This window comes from Centroberyx gerrardi, chromosome 12, assembly GCF_048128805.1.
Source record: "Centroberyx gerrardi isolate f3 chromosome 12, fCenGer3.hap1.cur.20231027, whole genome shotgun sequence".
Lineage (NCBI taxonomy): Eukaryota > Metazoa > Chordata > Actinopteri > Beryciformes > Berycidae > Centroberyx > Centroberyx gerrardi.
In genome coordinates this window covers 11,758,135-11,771,417 of record NC_136008.1, presented here as the reverse complement: position 1 = coordinate 11,771,417, position 13,283 = coordinate 11,758,135, and the positions used below count along the sequence as shown (strand labels likewise).

General features: G+C 43.3%; 1 protein-coding gene across 1 annotated transcript; it reads right to left on the bottom strand.

Annotated features, from left to right (window-relative positions):
- Nucleotides 1–3,366: 3,366 nt before the first annotated feature.
- Nucleotides 3,367–12,836, bottom strand: p3h3 (prolyl 3-hydroxylase 3). Its single transcript, XM_071909362.2, has 16 exons — nt 12,503–12,836; nt 12,038–12,222; nt 11,592–11,750; nt 10,493–10,685; nt 9,175–9,306; nt 8,860–9,002; nt 8,323–8,412; nt 8,180–8,232; nt 8,019–8,098; nt 7,786–7,913; nt 7,595–7,690; nt 6,693–6,843; nt 6,163–6,280; nt 5,205–5,280; nt 4,944–5,084; nt 3,367–4,111 (listed from the first exon to the last, which is right to left on the bottom strand). Exons 1-16 carry the CDS (start codon nt 12,798–12,800, stop codon nt 3,944–3,946), a joined length of 2,211 nt encoding a protein of 736 aa, XP_071765463.1. The 5' UTR covers nt 12,801–12,836; the 3' UTR covers nt 3,367–3,943.
- Nucleotides 12,837–13,283: the final 447 nt, after the last annotated feature.

The following is a 13,283-nucleotide window of genomic DNA, read 5'->3' as shown; positions in this document are numbered from 1 at the left end:
TGAGGGGATAAATCCTGGGATGGACAGAAAGAGGGGTGGGGGGGTGGAGGGGGGGTAAAAGAGACAGAGACAGAGAGGGAGAGGGGGACGGGAGTACGCCAAACGAGGTGCAGAGCCTGGTCATGGGGTCAAAAGACGTGAGCTGGCGTGAATCAGAAAAACAAAAACAAAAGAGATGGAAATCGTGGAGGGGAGGGATTATCTGTCCAGGAAAAAAAAGATAAATAGAGGACTTGGGGACATGGCTTTTTATGGTGCTGAGGTAGTCTTTAAGCGGACTATGACTGGCAGGAGGGTTTGTGTTTTGTAAACCTGAGGACGGGCTAATATTAGAAAGTTTACGGGCAGAGTGGGAGATTGGCAAGGCAGGGATCAGATGGGGTGCAGCGGTGATACAGGGAATAACCACAGGATCCAGGAGAGAGGTCTCTCCGGTTCATCCTCACTTCACTACTCTGCTGAAACAGCAGGGCCAGGGGCTCAGACATACCCCATTACACCTATATATATATATATACCATATATATACCATATACTGTATATATATTCCTATAACTCTGTATTGCACACTGTCTAATAATGAAACTACTGTAAAAGTTATGAGAGAAAAAACAGCAAGACTTGCACTTATTAATGTAAGAGATGTTTATGGAAATGACTGCTACATAGCATTTTAGGGCAGTAGGGTGGATTATGGAGTAGAAAGACCGGCCTTCAACCAGAGGATCAGGGTTCAACCCCCCCACACACACATACACACACATACACTGACCCCCCCCAACGCAGTATCAACAACCATCTGCCCTGCTGAAGTGTAGCAAGACACTTCTTGTGCACGAACCAACATGTCAGAACAAGCAATATATAAGTGTAAGAAAACAAATAACACTCAGAGAACTTAATCGTAGTTATGAAATTAACTAATCTGTGATATTTTATTACTCATTCCTCTGTGTAATTACTATCAATAGTTATTCATTATTTGGCCTGCTTAAGGGCAAGTGCGTTCCGTTTCGAACGCTCCACTCCCCGCTCGGATCCGGCCTCCTGCTCTTCAAGTGGCCGCTCCGGTGACGTAGACGCTACGTATCACCAAGTGCCAAGGGGAAGTCGAGGAAGGCCTGTTAAAATGAGTAATGAAACAGGCCTACCAGCACCGGGGGGGGGGGATTTCTGTAACCGCTCTGTAGCCGATCGTGACCTCTGACCTCCCTGCTGAAGGAGGGCAAACAAAAAGTGAATTTTCCTACAGGGATCAACAATGTATCACATTATTACTTTTGAGACCAAGAATTCAACCAGTTAAACTGAGTCAACATGATATTCATACAGCATGGACTCCCACTTCATCACAAACAAGACTCCATGTTTGTGTCTTTTGTGTTTGTGTGTTTGTACGCTTGCATGCGTGTGTGGAGGAGGAGAGGTTTGTGGTGTGTGTGTGTGTTAGTGACATTAGTGTGTTGGGTTAGTGGGTTTAGGCTATGATTCAGTGTGGATAAATTTAGCTCTGTAGTTTGAAAGTGTTGACCTTTGCTCACTCAAGCATGGCGACGACAGACGCAGACTGGCAAATTTTGGCTGTACTGACCCTGGATTTGGAGAAATGGAGTTGGGGGAGTGCACTCCAGAAGGATGTGAGATAGAGTGTAAAACCAAGAGAAACCAAAATTAGAAAGAAAAAAAAAATGGATGTCGGCAGCCACACAGACACAGGCCTAGTCCAGGACAGAGAGAGAGAGAGAGAGAGAGAGAGGGAGAGAGAGACAGGGGGAATAGAAGAAAAATCGAGTAGAGAGAGAGAGAGGAATGTGAGCATCCCTGGGTGAGGCTGGGGATTAAAATCTGTTAGGCTTTGTGCGTTCGTCTCTGTGGCTCCATGCACTCAGTTAAGTGCCTCTCATCAGCCGGATGTCTGTAGAGCAGAGTAGAGTACAGTAGAGCAGAGTAGAGGAAAAGAAGAGAGGAGAGCAGCCTGAATTTGGTCTACAAAGCCAGGTTAGGGCCGCTGACTGACAGCACATCAATTATTGACCCTGTGGCCTCGTTTTAAACAAATGGGGTAAGGGTGGGAGTGGGTGGGTGGGTGGGGCGGGGTGGCTGGATTAAATGCCAAATCAGCCAGACACAAGCAACTGCTGTGACATGAATGTAGAATAAAGACATGAATTTTAATCTGATCCAACTCAATCCTCATCACGACTCCGATCAACTCTCTCCAAGTGATCACGCCTAAAAAAATATGATGCAGAATGTCATTCAACAAGGCAATAAATATTCTGTAGGCACTCAATCTATAGCCTGGGCCGGAAGGTAGTTAATGGTTAGAAGTCCAATATAAGGGATAAGTGCTATAGGCGGGGATAATGTGTTGATAATACTCACATAACACAACACTTAGTTATCGTGACAAAAGGAAACCGTGATGCTTGATTTCAGCATTTCCCCTATGCTTCTACGCCTTACATAATTTCTGCTAATCATGCAGAAATCAGGGAAGATGACATCATACCGCTGATAGATTTCGCGGATCTCCACAGCCAGTTTATAATTAGAGCACTAGACAGTCAGATTGCTTAGTGTGAGGCTATCTAAGATGCATTATATAGATGTAACACCTACTTAAGAGCAGATTAATGCTGCCTTTTAGGGTATCGCACGGTTTCAGAGTGTGAGGGAGGGAAAAGGTTAAAACCAAGGCTCCATTAACAGGCCTGCCGACCCAATTCTGCAGCAGCGGGGGGATTATAACACAGGGGGGAGTGAGAGTGTTAATATGGGCCATAAACAGTACTTGACTCAGTACCTAATGCACGAGACGAAGAAGAGGAGGGGCCGAAGGGCGCTGCTGGTTGTAATGGAGGGGCGAAGATGGAAATGGGTGCTGGAGTGTCACTCCACTGGATGTGAATGATTAAATGATCTCTTGCTGGATTACTATTCCATATTCTAAATGGGAGATTTTTTAAGCTTCATAAACAAATGCACTCATTTATGAGGGATTAACAGTAATCTCTCTATTTCTATCCTTTTTTCCCCCTGCGCACCTCTCTCTCTGTCCCCTCTTCTCTCTCTTTCTGCCTCTAAGCATAGTTTCTGATGTACTGTGCTCATGTTGGTTTTGACTGTTCTTACTCTCTTCCTACTGCTGTGTATCACTGTATCTAGTCCCATAACATGTATACAGTATATATCTTGTTCTTTTCTCCTATCCATGTCATTGTCTCATCCCTTTCTCCCATCACCCACCTCTTTTTTTTACACCCCTTTTGTCTTTACTTCTCATAGACAAACAAAAAGACACACATGTAGACACTCAGAAATAACAGACGGGCACACAGACGGAGACACCTATTAGCCCTCTCTTGGTTGGTTCTTGGTTTTAATCAGCAGGCAGCCGTACAGGGTGTGAGGTAATCGCTTAATAGATTACACAGCCTCTCTTTCACTTTTCTACCTCTTTCCCCCCCTCCTCTCTCTCTCGCTCTCTCTCTCTGTCTCACTCGCTCTCTCTCGTGTGTTTGCCACATATTACTCATGCCACATGGGTCAAGAGTCACATTTATTTCTTCTTTTTCTTTTTTCTCTTCTTATTTAGTGGGCGGGAAACAGTTCTTACCTAGTAGACAGTAAGGCACACACTGCCACAAAAGTACAGATTGACACTGCAGAGAGACGAGGAGACAGTTTCATTCACTCACACTCATATATACAGTATATGTATGTAAACACATGTGCAAGCAGTCTTACATAAAGAGATGGGGGCTGGAGGGAGCAAGACAGAGAATGAACGTGTAGGTAAGAATTGAAAATCACTCTGTAAAAAAAGAGTTCATGGTCGTCGTGATATGGGAGGGGCGTGGTGGTCCGTTCCCCTAGAATGGAGGCGGATGAAAAGGACGACCCATTTGGGCGGTTCAGTCTGTCAGGTTGGTTGTGGCTCTCACAGCTCATCCTTGCGCCCCGTCACCCTGCCTCTCCCTCTGCTCTTCTCCTTCGCTGCTTGGCTTCGCCCGCTGCGGCCGGGAGTAGCGCTGCCCTCCTCCTGCTCCTGCTTTTTCACCACACTCTGTCCATCTGCTGCCCACAGCGCCTCGGCCTCCTCTCGCTCCTGAAGCAGAGAAGCAGAAAGAACAGGGATGATAGATGAAAATATTGATCTCCAGTGGGCTCTGTGAAATGAAAAAGCAATAACTGAGAATGCAAAGATACCCTATCAAAAGACTGGAATTTGTTACTGCTGTGACAATTTAGTGTTTCTTTTGATTATTGTTAGTGTTACAGTGAAGCCTCCTGAGGGGCTGTTGTGGTTGGCGGGTTGGCTACGTCTTTGGGTAGACAAGGCCATGCCAGTATAAAGTGATTCTGCGTTTTTAGGTGCTCTCTTCTGTTAGAGATGAGTTTAGAGAGTCTGCACACTGTTAAGAGTTAGCTGACCGTTGCATTGGTAAGCTACATGTTTCAAGATCCATTTTTGGCCTAAAAACAGCCACTCTTTAGAGGAGCTCCTAGCATTCCTGTTATTTTTATAAGCATGGACGCTATAATATAAAGCATTTGTTGTGACACCTACAAAATGATTGATAGCATAAAATTAAATTCTAGTGCTTAATAAACATCCTTGGTTGACACGATGAAAATCATTTTAAACACTGGATCTTTTATATTTTACAGTTGAATGATTAACTTCATTACCAAATTGATATATAATGAACTATATAATTTTTCTACTTAAAATGTTCTGACATCATAAGCTGGGCGTTTTGAATGACAATACATGACAACAACCATCAGATTTGCATGGCACTCTGTGTCATTATTTCCAGCTGGTCTTGTTACCAAACACCTGTGTCACTATGCCAACAGCCACATCTGCAGACGACAGGTCCACGGCCCGTCCCAGAGGTCTGAAGATCACACCTTGTAATAATAATCTCCCTCACCATGTCCCTGTGGAGCTTCTCCTTGGTGAACCAGAGGGCCAGCGCACACCTCCGGCCGGCCGTCACTGCAGTAACTCCATGTGGGTTCACTGGACCCGAGGAGAAGCCGGCCAGACGACCACAGCTGGGTTTGACCCGCGCCTGTACACATGAGGAGGGGGTTAACACGGGTGAAGAGGCCACCAGGTTCAGCAAATATTCCCCTCTATGTTTTCAAAACACTCAGAAAGCACCCGGGATCTTGGTTGAAAAGTGACTTACTGTTACAGTCTTGGCATCCATGTTGGTGAAGAATAATTCTCCACCATCAAAGTTGTCATTCAGGTAGAGAACGGCACTGTGACAGAAATTAGATTTGAGGTCAATCATTCAGGCAAGCCATGGAAACAATTATCATGGGTGAAATCAAATTCTCAATACTCCCTAAATAGCTAAATCACTTAAGATAAATATATTTGCAGTCGTTTCATCTTGGATTTAGTCTTAAAATCTTATTTTCCTTCAAAAAATGGGTTGAAATAATTTCACCTGCTGCTAATACAATTTTAATGCAGAATATGTTTGAAACAAGTGACAGAATACTAATACTACTACTAATAATAATAATTACTACTACTAAATCCAATCCCACCAGTTACTCTCCTGTGTCTCCCCTGCTTTTCTCCCTCTCCACTTTAACAAATTAAAAAGTAGTCACAGTAAGTGTTGAATAAGAAAAAAAAGGCAATGTCACTTGAGTCAAGAAAATACTGGAAACAAGTTGATTTTTATTGGAATGTAAGTGAAGATGTTTTTTTATTATGCACTTAATTACGCACTTGAAGCACTTTATCTAGTGGGTCGTTTGATGTTGCTGCTAATTCCCCTACAGGTGCTAGTGTTTTACCCATGGTGTTTTTATGTGTTGGAGTTTATTTTATTCTACCCATTTGTTTTATGCTTTTATGATTATTTTATGGCTTGGATGTTATCTATCTGTTTTATACTTCTTTTTTGAATGTATTATGTGTTTTTTAAGTGAGTGGTTCCATGTGTTTGTCTGTGTTTAAGTGACCTCACTAAGACAAATTCCAATCAACTCTGTTGATATGGCAATAAAGTATTGAATCTTGAATCTTGAATCTTGAATCTTGAAATTGTCTCACCCCATGGGCCCCATTAAAATTTTGTTTTAAATACAATATTAAATGGCTGGTTAAGATGGATTTGGAGTTAGTACCTGAGATCTCTGTGTGTGAAGGCTGGTGCTTCCCTCCAGCACTGCCTGGTCTCCGGCTCTAGCAGACAGTTGTCAACATGGACGGGGTGAGACAGGTCCAGCCTGCCCTCCTGGTCCCCTGGGTGCCACAGAAATACAAACAGTGGGATTGTGGTTTCTCACCCATTTTTTTTTCTTTATTTCTTCTGTACTCCTGATTATATTTTCTGTCTCTTGTGTATTTGGATCGGTGTGTCTACATGTGTTGGTTATCTTATGAAATAAAAGAAGAAAAAGACAACAAAAAAAAAAAGCCACCACAGGCATTGAAGAAGCAGATGGCAAACGCAGACAATCTGCAATAAAACAAGCAATGCTGATGTTCTGCAATAAAAAAAAGCAACACTGACAGTTTTATGATCACAAAATCAAAACCATAGGACTGCTAAATCACGTTGTTGTTCCACTTCCACGTGGGCAGACCTACTCCATTTCTACAACTCTATAAAAACAATCTCCCTCTGGTGAGATTTGGATACTAGAGGAACTACCTGTGATAGCGCTGCGGCAGACCAGGTGCGTGAAGGAGAAGAAGAGTCCCGTGGGGCTTCTGAAGTAGGAGTGCAGCAGGACTCGCACCCTCTCTCCCAGCTCGTGTAGCAGCCTGGCGTCAGACTGGTTCACCATGCCGTCCTGGGCCAGCTAGGAGACAGGGAGGCAGGGGAGGAGAGGTGGAGGGTGATGAACGAATGCTAAACTCAGAAAACGTGTTCAGCATGAGGAAAAAAACACACAGCACACGAAGAGGCTGAGATGCTTGGTTCTGTCATTCATGATATTTACAAGTGAGTACAGATTCTTCAAATCTACTTTGGGCTGGGCAATATGGTTGAAATAAATATTGCGATAATCATAAGGTTTTATTTCGCTATCAATATATATTATGATATGGCTGATGCATGCAAAATCACATATTAAATGTTCATCAGTGGTCAGAAATACTTTACTGACGTTTCGGTCTTACTAGACCTTCAGAGTAAAGAGAGTTTATTCTGAAGAAGATCTAGTAAGAAACAGAGTAAACTCTCTTTACTCTGAAGAAGATCTAGTAAGACTGAAACGTCAGTAAAGAATTAAAGGGTGCTAAGTTGCAAGAACAGTGTGCGGGATTCTTTCTACTAATAACACAATCTTTGGAGGTGCGAATATATATATTTTTATAAGATAATATTCCTTAAAATGTTTCACACCTCATTTTGTCAGTCTTTAAATAAAACGTTCTTGTTATCGTCAGTTTAGACAGCAGAATTGTGCGTCACAATATCACAAAATCACCATATCATGATGATGTGATTCCACTGAAAGACGATAAGCGATAATATTGAATTATCACCCAGCCCTAGCTTTACTCAAAAAGCTTGTATTATGTGTGCTTGCATTCCCGTTCACCCACCTTTACAGCCCTGAGGACAGTCAGACCCTCAAACTTTTCATGAGGTGTGTGTGGAGACCGTCGTCCCCGGTAACCATCTCCAGCTGACGCCGCAGCCTATCAGGGACAAGAGAAAATGGACGGGGAATGTTAACAAAGACCACACATCTATAGTGTTTTCCTGCCTGATTGTTTTAAAAACCTGAGCTTACTGTTGCTAACTGCAGTATTGTGTCACACTCCTTATCAGTCATTACTCCGTCGAAAACTACGCGATTTGTGCCGTTCAAAGCCTCGTCGTCCATGGTGATGGTCACACCAACCTGAGGGACTGGACCCCCTGCAGAAAGGACAGACAAGAAAGGGTGAGAGAGAAACGGGTGGATTATAAACTGACGTGGACAGATGCTGGAAACTAAGAGATTGACTGAAACAAGAACCGTACCTGCATAAAACCCACTGTCATCCATCTCCTCCACCTTCTCCCCCTCCTTCATTTTCTCATTCAGTTTCTCTTTTTCAGCTCTGAATACAAAACGTAAAAGAAATTCAATTTATTTTCCATTAACTCCCCCTAACACTCTTGTTAAAATGACTCTGTCTCACCTCCAGGTCTCCCTCAGTGATTCAGGTACAACATCTTCCGGAGTCCAAAGATCCTGCATGGAAAACAATTATGAGACTTATCTCTGAGGGGTTTTACAGTTGTTCCACAAGTGCGTCAACGTGTTTCTGGCACTGACACTTACTGGATCGATGAAACTGAAGTCTAGATTCTCCATACCAAAATAGAGTAGCTTCTTCTCCTGCAAAGAGCGACTCACGTATCTGACGATCTCCTGCATGACAAATAAACAGACATGCAAAAAAAAACGTATCCAACTTAAAAATGGAAGTGTTTTAGTTTTGTTTTTTTCTTTGTGTGCATGTATGGCTGTGAGTGTGCCATTATTTATTGATCTATGTGTGCTGACCTTTTGCTTTCAAGATGATGGAGGAGGAGGATGGCAAATATTATGCAGCCGTTGTTGCGCTGATCGATTGATTGATTTTGTTTGATAGATTTTAAGATATACATTAGGTTGATGGCCCTTAGGCAACAAGGGCAGCCCTCAGGCCCTTAGGCAACGCTCAGGTTATATGCATGTTTTCTTTACTTATAAATGTATGTTTATTTTTGTTATGTTTTAAATGATGAAAAATGTACATAGAATGGAATAAATGAATAAATAAAAAGGGATTAGATCAGTAGTAACACCACAGTAGTGATGTTAATGTAGTGGTACCTGAGCAGGCTGTGTGCCCTGCGACTCTGTGTCTCCCCCTAGTGTCTCGTAGTAGAGCTGCAGGTTGCCTAGGGAGTCTGTGTCTGAGGGGTAAAACAGGAGAAGAGAGCGAAGCGTCTGCACCGCTCCGCCAAGATCACCGGCTGTGGGGACAACAGGAATGCAAAATAAGGAGAACGTCAGTTTGTGGTTCAAAAATGAATGTGCTACAAATCAGAGGAAACTACAGAGGAAGATACGCACATTAGAAGGCAGCAACATACACTGTGTCATTGTATTGGACACGACCCCTGAGTTTGACCTCTGAACTCTGACCTTTGAACTGTGCTATGTGCAGATGCTCCAGCTGCGTGGGGAGGAAGTCCTCCTGAGCAGAAATCCTCCCGGGCCGCGTGGCGACCTGGGTCACACAGGACTGCTGGCAGGAGAGCAGGGAGAGGGAGAGAGCTGGGTGGAAGGAAACATGGTGAAAAGAAGCCTCACACTGATGAACAACTATGATTTTTTTTCTCTCTCTTTTTTGAAGTATTGTATTTTTTAGGGATGGGACAATATGCTTATCTCACGATACGATTCGATAAACGATATGGGGTTCATGATTCAATACAACCACGATAAATAAAAGTTCAATGACAACAAAGTCTGACTGAGTATTTCTGAACCACAAATCTTTCTACCAATGGCACTGGCCTGCTAGAATGAACAACTTAAAAATGTCATAACAAAGTACAAATAATATAATTTCGATGGAGAGCTTGTGAAATTGTACGAATAATATGTAGCTGATATCGCAATTCATTTTTCTGCCCCACGATACATATTGTCACCTTATTGTATTGTATTTTTTGGGGGGATATTTTCCCTTGGTTTGGTTCTCCACAGTCTTTACACAGACTTTTTGCATGTGCCTTGATGTCTAGTCTTTCATTGGCTGTAGTACTTTTAAATTGTGACTTGCTCATCCTGGAGCCATTTCTTGCCCTGATGAAGACCTTTTGGTCAAAATGCGTTGGCTCTAAGCCAAGTCAATAAAGGCTTTTTAAATTTCAAGCTCTTATTCTCTTTCCTCCTTACTGGATTTAGAGAGCCTTGGACTTTGTGTATAGAGCTCAAGAGTTTACTTTTTTTCTCACTGGAGGTTTTCAATCTTGGAGCTAGTATTAGTATTAGTAGTAGTAATATTAGTGTGTGTGTGTGTGTGTGTGTAGGTGTGTGTGTGTGTGTGTGTGTGTTTGCGTGGGTGTATGTGTGTGTGTGTGTACGTGTGTGTTTGCGTGTGTGTGTGTATGTGTGATAAGTGTGTATATGTATGTGTGGGTGGGGATGCTATATTACCTGTGATGACAACCATAGGTGACTGTATGATATTTGTGGATGAGCAACTTGAACAGGGTCAAATCATGAAATTTGTCTTCCTTTTTTTTTTATTTTGAAGAAATGATGATTATGTAACATGTTGAAGATTGAATGTATTGTATTCAGACCCTTACTCACCCAATAAAAAATAATAAAAAAAAAAAAAATAAATAAAAAGCAGTAGTAGTATTAGTATTAGTAGTGTTACTTCTGTCTACGATCTGCTCTCTTTCTGTCTTGGTCAATACAAAAGATTCTGGCTGTTTTGTTTTTTTACCTGCAGCCTTCTCGAACACGCCGCCCACTCCGTCCACTCCCCTGTCCTCCGGCAGGCGCTGGGAGGCCACCTCGCACTGCACCCTGCACTCCTCCGTCTGCCGCAGCGTTTCATTCACACACTCTCTCCACCTCTCTGCTGCCTGCGCCCAGTCCGACGACGCCTCAGACAGGAGGGCAGAATCATACAGAGCCTGGGTTCGATGGTGAGGGGAAGAAAGGGGGAAAAAAGAGGATAGAAAAAAGGAAATTCGAGATGGAGTTGCTGCTTTCATTCAATAAAACGGCTGTGGATCTTGAAGCTTTATAGAAAAAAATAGGAGAGGAAAGAAGATAATTTCTGTTCATTCAAATAATCAGAACAATTATTTAAGCCTACCTCAGAGCAGCCTAACCATGTTATAACAAGTGTGCCTTGCCCGTGATGCACACTTAACAAATGAAGATGTTCAGGCAGACGTCTCTGAGTAAACACTGTTGATTTTGGATTACATGGTTGGATCACAGAAAGTGAAGGTGAGAGACGGAGGAATTCGGTCCCTCAGGCCATGGGCGGCTCTCCCCAGTCCCGTCTCTGAAATGTTTTCCCTTTCGGTCCACTTAATGCATTTTAAAGCTGCACTAGGCAAGATTTTTATATACACATGCCCCCATTTTATCAGCCTAAATCACACAGTGGGGCTGCAACAGAGAAGAAGAGCGTCACATCCCCGCAATTTAGATCTGATAGATTTGCACAGGTTACCAAAATGAATTTCTTGTGTCTGCCTGCCAGATATGTACACTTCTCAGCCCAAAGGAAGTGACGAATTGAAACAAAACTGACTTTAGATCTGTTGTCTCTCTCGCCCCTTTGGTATCCTTTGGTATCCTTTGGTATTTGACTGGTAAACATGAGTGTAGGCCTGCTGTGTGCAGTGTACTGACGTCACGTTACATGATTTCTGTGTATTGAAGTTCAAATGTTTCAAATAGTTACCTCTCGCTGGCATTTTGAGCCGCCTACGCTCAAAGTTGCCTAATGCAGTTTTAAGGTCCCTCATTCCCTTCAACCCCGTCCCCCCCCTCCTGTTTACAATAATCACCCCTCCTTCCCTCACCCAGTGTTTCTCGTTCTCGATCTCTCTGTCATGGAAGGCGTCCTCGGTCACTCCCGCCATCCGTCTGTACTTCTCAATGTTGTTCCTCATCTCCAGGTGACTGGGGTTGGCCATGAAGAAGGTATGAGCCGCAGACGCCGCCTTCTGCAACTTATCCAGCTGAGGAGGAGGAGGAGGAGGAGGAGGTGAGGGAAGAGTGTCACAGGGAGAGAGGAAAGAAGAGAGAAGGCTATTTCTCTGCTCGTGAAGAAGAGTCCTTCTCTCTGCTGCTAAGAGTTGTACTGCTATAAAATACAGTCGTATTCAGCATCTGTAAATCTATGCACCTATCTAGCTATCTATCTATCTATCTATCTAAACAAAGCACTGGTAGTAAATGATCACAAGGCTTTTAACAAGGAAGTAACAAACATTACAGCTTACAATTACAGTTTACAACAGCTTACTTTGTAATATGTGACCTGCAGGAAGTTGTAGGGGTTGCGGGTGCCGAACTCATACTCAATGTCCACAGAAACAGGGAGCTGTCCTGCAGGGGTGACGGACCGTCCCATGCAGAATCTCATACATTCAGCCTTCTGGTGCACCCAGTCCAAGACCCAGAGGTCCCACAAACTGCCCTCCTCCGAGTCTGACAACACAGAGAAGATGCATTACTATCATGCAACAGGTCATTGAGTGATAATACTGTCTGTTTTACAAAATTGGTTATGGATCAGCAATATCTGGAGAGCACCTAATTGCACTAATCAATACCCCCAAAGTGCAATAACTCAAACCTTGGGATCACTACTATAAATTAAACACAGACAAGGGTGCTCCCTCTCTCTCACACACGCACGCACACACACACACACACACACACACACACACACACACACACACACACACACACACACAATATCTCATACCCAGTTTTGCCAGCTTGTCTCGCCCTGCTGCCACACAGTCATCGTGGCACTGCCTGCGGACTCGGACCAGTGACTCCTTGGTAGCGATGGACTTCTCCAGCAGCTCCGCAGCCTTGTCCCATTCCTCGGTAAAGTATGCACGTACCCCGGTGTAATACAACAAATCATAAGGCGGCAGCAGTCCCAACACAGATGATGATGTGCCGCTGCCCGGAGTAGCTGAGGTAAAACCAAATAATGTTAGAATAACGATGTGCGACGCCACGTATACAGTGAAATGATTTGAGTGCAGCGCCATGGTCCGAAAAGCTGTGTAGAGGAGAGAGGTGGAAGAGGAGGAGGGACTAGGGAGGGAAACATTGAGCGAAGTTTACTTTCCAGAAAGTTTCCTCCCGTTTTGGGAGCTGTGTCATCCTTAGATAAGATCTATCTAATACAACTCTATTTAATATGTTTAACTGGCAATCCCGCTTCTTTAAATCAGGCTAGAGTAAATTTGTAGATATGTTTTAATTAGGGACAAATACCGCCGGTACACATTTTCCCTGTTTTGCTCGTTGTTGGTAAATCGTCTTGCAATACTTCCATGTAGCCGCGAGAGGGTAGCCGCTGGTTGAGTTCAACAGACTTTACCGTAAATATAGAAATGTTCTATAAACTGACAAAATTAGTTAGGTTTAACGAAAATAATGATTAACGATTACCTATTGTTTGGTGAACTAATTGCTAATACAATCAATTGGCGACGGCCTAAATGCAGACAGAAAATGCAGTCAATTTG

Excerpts from the sequence above, each read along its gene's own strand:
- p3h3 (XM_071909362.2), bottom strand. The coding sequence starts at position 12,800 with ATGGCGCTGCACTCAAATCATTTCACTGTATACGTGGCGTCGCACATC. Across the intron at positions 11,751-12,037 it reads TGCAGGTCACATATTACAAA|CTGGATAAGTTGCAGAAGGC; the intron begins GTAAGCTGTTGT and ends CCTCCTCCTCAG. Across the intron at positions 6,281-6,692 it reads CTGCCGCAGCGCTATCACAG|GGGACCAGGAGGGCAGGCTG; the intron begins GTAGTTCCTCTA and ends TGTGGCACCCAG.